Raw genomic sequence first — 12,923 nt, 5'->3', positions numbered from 1 at the left:
TTTCAGTTCACTTACTTACTTGGGGCATAGGTAGCGTAGTTGGCTGAGGTAGGCTACGTAAGTCAATAAGTAGGTTACAAATGGATATAGAACTTAAACAAATAAGAGTACTGATTTGAAAAATGCTTTTATTTCTCAACATAATCTCCCTGTACATTGAGGCACTTGTCCCATCGTTTCACAAGCCCCTGTAAACCAGCAGCATAAAATTCTTTGGGCTGCTGTCGGAACCGGGCGTGTTCACACGGCATGGCCTACTTCATAATGCATGACAGGTTAGGTTTTCACAAAGTCTGTGCACGATGGGTGCCTCGCATGTTGACCCCACAACACAAAATGCAAAGAATGGGTCTGGCATTACAACATCTCAATCGCTACCACGATGAAGGAAACGATATGCTAGCCCGAATTGTCACAGATGATGAGTCTTGCTCCAAGCGACTTCCATTTGTTCGGCCCTCTTAAACATCATCTTTCGGCTGAACATTTTCCCGACGATGAAGCTGTAGAAAGGGAAGTCACCGCCTGGTTCCAACAGCAGCCCAAAAATTTTATGCTGCTGGTTTTCAGGGGCTTTTGAAACAATGGGACAAGTGCCTCAATGTACAGGGAGATTATGTTGAGAAATAAAAGCATTTTTCAAATCAGTACTCTTATTTGTTTAAGTTCTATATCCATTTGTAAATTCTTATTGACTTACTCTCGTACAAGCCGGAATGTCGCGGGATCGAAACCCGATGAGGTGGATTTCTTCAATTTACCTAACCCCGCCAGCCGCACTTGGGCCCTGGAATCGGCTCAGCCTCTAACAGAAATGAGTACCGGGAATATTCTTGGTGGTAAAGGGCGGCCGGCACGTAAGGCTGACAACCTTACCGCCATCTGCGAGCCGATTGTCTAGAACAAATGTGGGAACCTCAACATCTCACAATCCTATGGGCCTCCACGGCCTGCTACAGGGATACCTTTACTTTTACTTACTTGCCCGTGTCATAGCTCAAGCGGTTAGTCGCTGACCTCCCACCGCGGCAGCCCGGTTTCGAGCCCGGGTCAGGAAATATGGGATTTGTGGTGGACAAGGTGGCATTGCGGCAGGTTTTCTTCGAGTACTTCGGTTTCCCCTGTCAATCTTCATTCCACCAATTGCTCCACAATCACCCTCACCTTTCATCTGGGGCTGGTACAATAGGTCAGAAATGGCCGCAGTACAAGAGAATTAGTCCCACCTCACTATGAATAACAAAAATATTTACTTACTTAATCCTTGGATCTACGTTTCCTTAAATGCGACAGGCCGTTCTCCTCCGTAATCCTCCATTGATCCCCACTTCTTTACACTTTGCTTTGGTAAATCATTCTACGTAAGAAACTGATTCCTTCTTTCCTTGCTTATTTAGTTACTGCCTACTCTTCAGCCCTGCTCTCCCCTGCAAATGTAGGCCATGTTTACGATAGATATCCACTCTTCGACATATCTTCACTTCCGGCTCTCGTATATCATATTCTACATCGTCTAGCCATCTCTATCTGAGCCGCTCTTTACTTCTGACGGAAATTTATGTTTGAGCAGGAACTCGGCTGGATATAGCTTGTATAGTAAGGTAAAGTTGTACCTGCCCCTAACTAATTATGCATTAAGTCACGAAGGCGTATGGGGGAGTGGATGTGTAGATACACATTTTCTTGAACTCGGCACTCGTTGGAGGTGAGGGGTCAGCTTCACGTCCGAGCTGCTTTACCCCCGGGGAAAATCTTCCGTGTGCCCATTGGATAGGAGGTTGGATGGACACGAGAGCAGGTCAGGACGAAGTGGAGAAGAGAAAGTAATGGAACTCCAACCCCTTGATCCTCCGGCCAGTAGTTAGTCGCTGTAGTGACTACGCTACCCGGCTCCGGTTATATAGAAAGGAAGTTACTTTATTATATAAAGGGACAAGTAGGTAGCATGAGGGGCAAAGTCATACAGAAGAGGAAGAAGTTATGCCTTAGTTTCGATACCATTGTTAGGTAAAACCGTAACAGAAAAGAATGCACTGAGAATGTTCGAGAGAAAAATAATGCGCAAAATATACGGACCAGTGATAGGAAATAATATATGCAGGATAAGTTACAATGAAGAGATAGACACATTACTGGAAAGAGAAGATATTGTAAGATTTGTCAAGTCACAGAGAACAGGATACTTGGGACATGTCGAAAGAACGGAAGATAATGCAATGCCAAAGAGAATGTTAAAAGGAAGGCTATATTCCAAAAGAAAAAAGGGAAGACCCAGGATGAGATGGCCAGACGAAGTTGAGAACGTCCTAAAGAAGATGAAGGTGAAAGAATGGATTGTAACCGCACCACTGTCATGCATCCATTTAAATTTAATTAAGTTTATTAGTTAGAAATGTAATTGTTTCACAGTTGGAGGTTATGAACGAGTCAGTGAGAGATACGAGTAGGCCTGTCCTTGCATGTATGCATCAGCTTATTCTCACACTTTCAGTAGAACACGAAGAACCCCTGTGGATATTTCTGAGAATTTTAGCTCGAAAGTGTAATTGCTGCAGTCTTTGAGAATTCGAAACTTGACAGTTTTTAACATCGTAACTTAAAGATGGGTGTTCCCTCAACCCAAGCGAAGCTTAACATTTGTCCAGCTACTGACAGAATGTACGTTAAGTCTTAGAAGCCTAAATTCCTTGTAATCCTTAAACGGAGTGAGGGAATAGTTAATTAAGATACTACTATTTTTCAAAAGTGACCAATCACTAGAATTTAAGGGTGTGACAAAACCAAGAAGCTGATGGACCAAGAACCTCACGGTTTGAAAAGAAGTCAGTTGTCGAAGTTAGTTACACACCGGCCCTAGCAGAGAAGAGAAGTAAAACTTGTGTTAGTCACACACGGCCCTAGCAGAGAACAGAAATAAAACTTGTGTTGGTCACACACCGGCCCTTGCAGAGAACAGAAGTAAAACTTGTGTTAGTCACACACCGGCCCTTGCAGAGAACAGAAGCAAAACTTGTGTTAGTCACACACCGGCCCTTGCAGAGAACAGAAGCAAAACTTGTGTTAGTCACACACCGGCCCTTGCAGAGAACAGAAGTAAAACTTGTGTTAGTCACACACCGGCCCTTGCAGAGAACAGAAGCAAAACTTGTGTCAGTCACACACCGGTTCTTGCAGAGAACAGAAGTAAAACTTGTGTTAGTCACACACCGGCCCTTGCAGAGATCAGAAGCAAAATTAGTGTCAGTCACACACCGGCTCTTGTAGAGATCAGAAGCAAAACTTGTGTTAGTCACACGCCGGCTCTTGTAGAGATCAGAAGTAAAACTTGTGTTACTTACACACCGGGCCTTGCAGAGAACAGAAGCAAAACTTATGTGAGTCACACAACAGCCCTTGCAGAGAACAGAAGCAAAACTTGTGTTAGTCACACGCCGGCCCTTGCAGAGATCAGAAGCAAAATTAGTGTCAGTCACACAGCGGCTCTTGTAGAGATCAGAAGCAAAATTAGTGTTAATCACACACCGGCTCTTGCAGAGAACAGAAGCAAAATTAGTGTTAGTCACACACCTGCTCTCTTTGAATACAGAAGCAAAACTTGTGTCAGTCAGTTGAAAGTTATAAATAGCAAGACTACAAGCAAAAGTGTTGTGCATCAAAGAAATATAAATACAAAGTTAAACAAGTTGCAAGAAAAATTAGATTGTGCAGCAAAGGGCATAAATGTTTAAAAATAAATCAGTCAAACTTGATATGTGTGTGTGTGCCGACTAATGAGCTAAATTTACTAATTAAGGAGTTTGTATTAAAAAGTGGCTCAATATAAGTGTTCAGTAATAATAAACCAGTTAAACTTGATATGTGCTTGTGTAGCTTTGATTTCAATTTCTGCTTGTCGGAGTTGAGGCCCGTTAAAGGCTCTGAGGAAAAAGAGACCCTCAGCTCTACCGAATACAACAAACCTCACCTCCTTGTAAAATAAAAAAAAAACCTGAGATACTTATTAGTTCAGCGAAAGAGGTATTACAAAGTGTCGACCAACGTGTTGGGCTTGAGGTGTAACTGAGTGATGGACGAACATCTACAAAGTGGCGCCAAACGTAAGGGGCGAGTGAGTGACACGAGAAAGGAGGTACAGTTATAGGATAGAGAAGATGAGGAATAGAGAGCAGTGGAGACTGGTTATAGAGGAAGCCAAGGCTCGCCCAGGGCTGTAGCGCAGAGTGGTAGGTAGGTAGGTAGGTAGTAGGTAGGTGGATAGGTAGTAGTAAGTAGGTACGTAGGTAGTATGTAGGTAGATAGGTGGTAGGTAGGTAGATAGGTGGTAGGTAGATAGGTGGTAGGTAGGTAGGTAGTAGGTAGGTAGATAGGTGGTAGGTAGGTAGGTAGGTAGGTAGGTAGGTAAAACCGTTTTCAGATGCTTACCCGTTTATCTCGGGGAAAATATTATGAAGAACGTTGTAAGTCTGCAGAGGCAGCCAGCAAAGGGCGAAGAGAGCGACCACAATCACAAGCATCTTGATGACCTGTCAACCAAGAAAAAACAAAACTCAGCCCTGCGATATATTTTACACAACTGTCCGTTAATCTTATCGAGACGACGTTAACAACAGCGAGTAGCCCAAAGAACCCTCTGGCCATTAGAGAGGGAGATGCAGGAGAGGTAAGACTAATATAATAATTTATATATATATATATAACGGAGGGGTCACGCCATAGCTCAAGCGGTTAGTCGCTGGCTTCCCACCGCGGCGGCCCGGGTTCGATCCCTGGTCTGGTCAAGTGGGATTTGTAGCGGACAAAGTGGTGCTGGGGCAGGTTTTTATCCGAGTACTACGGTTTTCCCTGCCAATCTTCATTCCACCAGTTGCTCCACAATCACCCTCACTTATCATCTGGGGCTGGTACAATAGACCAGAATTGGCCGCAGTACAAGGCACTTAGTCGCACCCCACTAGCGATAAAAAAATGTAACGGAGACACAGAGCTGCGGACTGGACAGCCGGGGTTCGAATCCCTGGAGGAACGCTTGATTTTTCTCTTCTCCACAGTGTCCATACCGATTCTGTGGCCCAACCTGACTCCTCTCCAAAGGGTACCGGGGGATCTTTCCCAGGGGACAAAGCGGCCAGGACGTGAAACTTACCACTCGCTTCCATGTAGTGTCGAGGTCAAGAAAATATGGATCTATACATTAATTAATTAAGCACGGGGACAAACTTGCCTTTTTTACCCGTAACGGAGATATACTCCTAAAAAGCTTTGAAATCACAGTATTTCAGGTTACCGAGGGAATGAATTATGTTGCCACGTTAGCGTAAAGAAAGGATATGGACTTTCTAGACATCCGGACTGCCAGGTAATGTTAAAATTTTTCACGGACTCTTCAGCCTCCTTAAGCCCTTGCTTTTCGTGATCATTTTACAGATGATAGGACTCCTTGAACGAGTGATCAGCTCGCCGCAAGGCCGCTACCTAACACAGGACATCACAAACACAGAATAAACACATATACTCGTACATACCAAACATCCATGCCTTGTGTGGGATTCGAACCCACGATCCCGGCTTAAGAGCGAGCGAAAACAGTACATACCTTAGACCGCGCGGCTACCGTGACCAGCATGTAAAGTTAATACCGAGGGTATGAGCTGAGTGACTGTGTAAGAATGGGAGAGGGGGAATATGTCTTCTTCTTCTTCTTCTTCGAGGTATATTTATTCCTAGCAGGCGCTTTGTACTGAATGACAAACCAGAGCTAGTTGGAGGAGAGAACACAACAGTAAGAAGAGAGGGGAGAAACTCGAGTTCCATCATCCCCACCATCCATGAAACTTCTTTCCGTGGCTTTAGTATAGTAAAATGATATGATTTATCCCTGTACTTAATTAAGCACTACGTCCTGAAGATATGTAGGGGAGTGAAGGTATAGCTCCACAATTACTGACCTCGACACTAGATGGAGGTGAGTGGTTACAGTATCACACATCCTGCCGTGTCAATCCCAGGGAAGCAGCCCTTGATACCCACTGCATATGAAGTTGGGTGAACCCAGGAGCAGGTCTTGAAGATATGAATAACAGAAATAGCTCTTGCTATTGCTTGCTACAGCCCGATCCCTCGGTCGTCCAGCCCGTATTCGCTAAACCAAGTGAGCTATCCCGGCTCTGTAGCCTCACTCACCTTCATCTTGTTCTTCATGAGTGTTGCGTCCCTCGAGCTCTGGGCGTTGCCCGGTGCCTTGGACCCCCAGAGGGCGAGCGCCATGCGGATGTAGACACAGGAGATGATGCACAGTGGCGTCAGATACTGCAGGACCACCAGGATCACGCGGTATGACAACATTGCTTCCTCCGAGAGCTTCACGTTGTGGCAGAACGGCTTCTGGTGACCGTGTGGTGAGTCTACCATCGTCACTCGAAGCGCTACTGCCATGGGTGCAGCCAGCCCTCCGGAAATCACCCAGATACCGGCAATCACCAGTTTTGCGCACAATTTGGAGGGGCTGGCGCTGCAGGGAACACAAAAGAAGGAAAAGGACACTTTAACTTGCATTTGTAAAGAACAATAAGACAATCCCCTCCCGATATTTATATTGGTGTAAGAATACTTTTTTTTTCAGTCTTCACCAAGTAAAATTAGAATGATTAAATCAAGGAGGATCAGATGGGAGGAACATATAGCACGAATGGGGAAAAGATGAACTCATATAGGTTTTTGGTGGGAATGTCAGAAGGAAAGAGACCACAAGAAGACCAAGACGTAGGTGGCTGGATAATATTACAATGGAGCTTAGAGAAATAAAATGGGGTGCTATGGGCTAGATTCATCTGGATCAGGATAAGGACCAGTGAAGGGCTCTTATGAACACGGTAATAAATTTTCGGGTTCCATATAATTTTGGGAAGCTCTTGAATAACTGCGCAACTGGCGGCTTCTCAAGAAAGGCTCAGCTCTATGGAGTTGGTTAGTTATATTTCGACGTTTGGCCGTGCCATAACTCAGGCGGTTAGTCACTGACTTCCCACCGCTGCGGCCCGGTTTCGAGCCCTGGTCAGGTCATATGGGATTTATGGTGGATAAAGTGGCACTGGGGCAGGGTTTCTTCGAGAACTCCAGTTTCTCCTGCCAATTCTCATTCCTCCGACTGCTCCACACTCATAATTTATCAACTAGGACTGGTGTACTAGGCCAGTAGTGGCCGACGTACCAAGTGCACTGTCCCACCCCACCCCAAGAAACTAAAAAAATTAATTACAGTGACGCTTGGAATATCGATCTTACGTGGTGTCGGTTGGTTGAATGACTGATAAATAGGAAATAATTTTCGAGGAGGGACTGAAGAATACCACGAAAGCCCTCGGTCAGGACGGCTGGTGTCTCAGTTAGTATTGGAACCGAATACAACTCGAATATAAATTTAGAGCCTTATCTCTAGACCAACCTGTTCGGTGCTTTCATACTGTAAAGGAAGAAGATAAATTGCCGGAGTTAATAAATGTGCCAAAGGAAATATTTCAGTGCAACAAGAATGAAATACGACAGCAATTTATGACATCACGCAAGAAATACTAGCGCTACCAATTTTGTGACATGGAACTGTATAATGGACAGCTAAAGCAAGAGACATAAAGAGAACAGAAAAACAATCGAGACTGGATACACCAGAATAGTGACGCTGTATGACACGATATCATATGAAGGACTGGCGCATTGGCAGAATAAAATGAAACAGTGAACAAAGACATTTCACTCATGGAGCTGAGCCCTTCTTGAAGAGCCCCCAATTATGCAGCCACTCAAGAATTTCCCAGCATTTTATGGAACCCGAAGGTTCATTACCGTGTACACAAGAACCCTCCACTTGTCCCTATCCTCAGCCAGATCTATCCAATCCATACAGTGAACATAGACAAGACACACACGCAATCGCAATAGTGTTTTGTGAATGAAACTTTTTGCAAATTATTGGTTAAAATCCAATTAATCTAGTTTCCATGAATATTTTACAAAATATTTCGACCGGAGGAGGATATCATCAGGCATCTGCGCCAGGTTGTCGCAGTGCAGTACATTACTTCGCTGTGAGTAAGATACAGAAAATACAAATCCGGAGGGTTTTAAGTTTTTTAGTTTTGTCTTCTCGTCTGCTGTCTAAAAAAATAAAAATAAGAATATACAAAACTATAATTTTGCCTGTGGTTCTGTATGGGTGTGGAACCTAGTCTCCTACTTTAAGGGAGGAACACAGACTGAGGGTGTCTGAGAACAGGGTGTTGAGGAGAATATTTGGACCGAAGAGAGATGAAGTGACAGGAGGTTGGAGAAAACTGCATAATGAGGAGCTTCATAACTTGTACTCTTCTCCAAGTATAATCAGAATAATAGGCCAAGGAAGGTGCGTTTAACAGGGCATGTAGCATGCATGGGGACGAAAGGGATAGATAATTATTTTTTCAAAGGAATAGAAATACGTGGTAGGATAAGCCGATCACAGTGGCTGTGTGAAGGACTGTCTCCACAGTTTCGAACACTGCAATTTTGGGTTCGAATCCCATTCGTCTCTGTGTTCGTATTGCCCTCTGTAATTAGCGGCCTTAGGAGTGGTAGTCCTATGAAATATCTGTAAAATACATATTGTCAGATTGATTTTTAATGAGGCCTCAGGGCCTCCACTTCAAAGGAAGAGAAGCAGATGATATGGTAATTATAATTACCACCCTAATGTATAATAGATGAGGTATATACTACAGGGACAGTAATTTGAATGTAGAACCAGGAGTCAGACTGCGGCATTCCTAACTGTAGGCCACAACAGACCTAATAAAATTTTCATCCATTCTTTTACCAGTATATGTTCAGGTTGGGTTGCATTCTATGTAAACTATGATACTAATATTGCTTATATAATTATTTATCTATTGTTCATTTCACGATGGTTTTAATATATCAGATTATATAGGCTGAAATGATAGGATTATCTCCTCCTCCTCCTTCTTCTTCTTATTCTTCTCTTTCTACTCCTGTTGCTTCCACTTGGAGCAGAGGGCGACCATAAAACGCTTCGTTCACTTCAGTTTCTTAAAATATACACAGTCGATAGGACTCCTTTGGCGGGGGATCAGCCCGTAGCAATGCCGCTACCTAACACAAACACATAATATACACAAACCGACATCAATTCTTCGGTCGGGATTCGATCCCACGATCCCAGTGATCATCTGATGGGATGATCAGTGAATCACAAATCCAAAGGGTGTGGAAGGGAGAAGCCGTGACCTAATCTGAAGAAATGAAGGGGCTGAAGGAAATTACAAAAATAACGCGGTAGTACAGCGGATTTTTGTGTCCAGATTTGAAACTGGGTCCTCCTGGATACGAAGCAAGAGTACAGCTTCATTCAGTACCAGTAACTCACCCTGCTTCATACATGCCTTGAAACAGTATAAATTAAAACAGGATCCTCCTGGATAATTAAAAATGTTTTCACAGGTAGTTTTCCGCAAGACGTCATTAGCTAGAGTCTAACACTTCAAAAGCACAGTAGATCACTCTAGGTCGCGGTGCAAGGGCAACACCACAGAAAGCGAGCAGACGCAGTAATTCCCACCCCAGTGGCCCTGCACCGCCGGTGCGTTGATGAGAATGACCCATTTGTGGACCACACCACAAGATGTCTTTACTTCAACACGGCGAACTTCCCATCACTCAGTCAGAACAACCAATAACAGTGTCCATGTGCTGTTTCATCAAGACATAACAGGGAGGATGTATACATGCACATTTTCTTGACCTCAGCACTGTTTGGAAGTGAGTGGTCAGCTTCCTGCCCCGGCCGCTTAACCTCCGATATCCATTGGATATGAGACTGGGTGGACCCCACAGCCAGTCTGGACGACATGGACAGTAGAGTAGAAAACTTTAACTCTACCGGGACTCGAATTCCGATCCCTCAGCCGTCCAACCCGTAGCCAATCGATATACCGACTGCGTTAGCAATCACTGCAGGGTGTAATTTTCTGCGTACATTTCATCAGTTGAGACCTGGAGTGCGCTATATCCATCAGCAGCATGCTTCAAGAAATAAGGTTTGAAATTGAGAGCCAGGATAATCGAGTTGTTATAGCGAAGGGATACAGGCTGGAAAGCCGGGGTTCGACTCCTCGCATGAGAAAGTATTTTCTTTTCTCCACAGCGTCCAGACCGACTCTGGTGTCCACACAACCTCCTAACCAATGTGTAAAAAAAGTTAAAGCTATCCCTGTAACAGGACGTGGAGGCCCATAGGGTTGTGAGACGTCGAGGCTCCCACATTTTCGAGACAATCGGCTCACAGATGGCGGTAAGATTCTCAGCCTTACGCGCCAGCTGGCCGCCCTTTACCACCAGTACTCCCAGTACTCCGGGTACTCATTTCTGTTAGAGGCTGAGTTGACCCCAGGACCATAGTGCGGCTGGAAGGATTAGGTCAATTGAAAAAAAGTCCACCCCATCGGGATTCGAACCCACGATCTTGTGACTTGTAACACAGTATCTCAACCAACTACGCTACCGCGTGCAGGTGGAGTTTCCCCGGGGGTAAAGCGGCTGGTGAGTGAAGCTAATCACTCACCTCCATATAATGCAGACAACAAAAAGGGTGGAGCTATACCTTCACTCCCCCACAGGTCTTAATGACATGTTGCTTAATTAATTCTACACAAGGACTACTTGTTTTAAAGATTGAAGTTTAGAAATGAAGTGGAAATTAAACCTGAAATCTCTCACTTGAAGTTAAGGTAAGCCTGTGGAAGTGTGTGGAGATAATGCAACGTAAAGCGGAGAATCCGAGAAGTCCACTGTCTCGGTTTCGAAACAAAAATGAGGATAGAACACTCTAATCCTCAATTGACGATGTGTCCTGAACAATGTCCTGGCACAAATGTGTATTTACGTACTTTTAAGTACTTCAAAAATTCGAAAGTCTGGCAGGCAACAAAAGAAAAACAGTGACGGTGCATTAAGAACAAAACACTCTCACGTGATTATGGCTCCGTGACCAATAATAACGGGTTCTGGATTAGATGATTGGATTTATTAACACCTTCTTCTACAATCTCTCTTAATCACGATCAATTATAGCGTTATCACTAATCTAGTCACTTCACAAATACTAGGACATGCACTATTCTCGTTCAGCCTCGGTGTTAATCCCACAAACACCGTCTCTCAAAAATTCGTAGGGTTGTTTACTGCTCCGTTGCCTAGAAATGAACGTCCTTTATTGCAGCGTATTGTTGTACGCAATATCCAGCAACGGGCTGTTTAACAAGAATCTATCTCCACGGGAATGTGTTTATCGAGCCGTTGCCTAGCAATGGACCTATACGTCACAATACTAAAGCTATATAAAACCCTTTCTAATCATGCTATACTTTGTGGGTTGTTTTAAGCCACTATCAGTGTCTAGAATTTTACATTGTCAAATGATAACATGACGCATACAGAAATTTTGTTCCGTAACGTTGGCTGCATGAGTTATGACGTGTGCTTGTTCGTAGATCAGATGGACTATACCATCGTCTCATTTTGACCAGTATGAAACCATGGAAGACCGTTGCTTTAATTCGGACTTGTTAATGATTATTAGTCGTTAACTTTCAGTTCACAGTAATTTATATGTAGATTTGTAGGGCACGCAAATCGCAGGTTTAATGGTGAAAGTTCATATATCAGATCTGTGTGAATTCCGGGAGGAAACTTTTGTTCTCTTTGCGTTTTACAGTTTGTAGGCTATGTGGTTTCTACACTGAAAGCCTTGTAACTGTATCACTGAATTGTATATCATGGATCTGTAAACTAGCGTAAATGTACAAGAGTGTTAATTTTGGTAACCTAAAAAAATTGCAGTTCTATTACAGACCTCGGTTGCTAAGCTGGCTTTTGTAATGTAGTGCACTGACAGTGAGGATATTAAATGCCAGAATAGTTCTGTGGAGCATGTTTCATGTTCATTCTCTCCATCCACCGAACGTGTTACCACTCATACTCCATTAGACAGCAATTTATTGAACATTTTGTTGCATGTTTTTTCAGTCCTCTGGCTTGCGACATCGTGTTGTAGTCTGGTAGATAGTCAATAACGTACTGTTTCCTTCTTCAAGAATATATTCCTTCCAGAGCACTACACAACGTTGCTACCTCCATGTTGGGGGGTTAATACCTGGAACACAACCCTGAAGATTGAAGGAGCTTGTTCCTCCGAAACGCTGGTAATTAAGATCGGTGGCTCTGTCTTCAGGACTGAAATTGAACCGTGGAGCTAAACATCGAGAATTCCTTTAGAATTTTGGAACCCAGTCCCGGTGCCTTTGTCTTCAGTGTTGGAGCTCAACCTTGATGATGAAAGCAGTATATTTCTCCGAAACGCTTACATTAATAGTTGGTTTCTCCATTTGCAGGTTTTGGAGCTCAACCCGTGAATGCTTTTGCCAAGCGTTGGTAACTGCAATTTCTGCCTCCTTCTACAGTGTGACGCTGATCATTCTGAGCCCTTATTTATTTGGATGATTATAGATGACCATGAATTTTATTTCTAATTAATTCTCGGTAATTTAAATTTCAAAAGTCTTATGTTTCGGTATTACTGGAAATGTATCGTGATCTATAATATCGTATTTCATCGTCTGGGACGTGCAATACGGTGTTTACGTTGAAAATTTCTAGATTCTGGCAGAAACAAGAAGTCCGGAGTTATGACATTTACGATCAGTCATAAATTTAGCTCGGGTACAGGGAACCGGACGCGCCTAAAAGGACAGGTCAGAGCTTGTTACAATTGCCTGTGAATGAGGGCCAGTATGATTGGGTTGCCTCGTTCAAGCTTCCCACGGAAGATGGGATGAAATGTATATGAAAACATCATCTTTCGAATTCCCGGCGTGGGG

At 43.7% G+C, this 12,923-nt stretch overlaps 1 protein-coding gene across 1 annotated transcript in view; it reads right to left on the bottom strand.

Moving 5' to 3' along the window:
• LOC111861697 (neuropeptide Y receptor type 1) overlaps positions 1 to 12,923 on the bottom strand; it is a 74,901-nt gene that overhangs the window by 6,054 nt on the left and 55,924 nt on the right. Inside the window, exons 4-5 of the mRNA XM_023846474.2 lie at positions 6,181 to 6,508; positions 4,423 to 4,523 (exon numbers count right to left, since the gene is read on the bottom strand). Coding sequence (XP_023702242.1) covers positions 4,423 to 4,523; positions 6,181 to 6,508 — 429 coding nt within the window. The remainder of the gene's footprint in view (positions 1 to 4,422; positions 4,524 to 6,180; positions 6,509 to 12,923) is intronic.

This window comes from Cryptotermes secundus, unplaced genomic scaffold, assembly GCF_002891405.2.
Source record: "Cryptotermes secundus unplaced genomic scaffold, Csec_1.0 scaffold201, whole genome shotgun sequence".
Lineage (NCBI taxonomy): Eukaryota > Metazoa > Arthropoda > Insecta > Blattodea > Kalotermitidae > Cryptotermes > Cryptotermes secundus.
The sequence above is the reverse complement of the archived record's forward strand: the minus strand, read 5'-3'. Positions and strand labels throughout refer to the sequence as shown.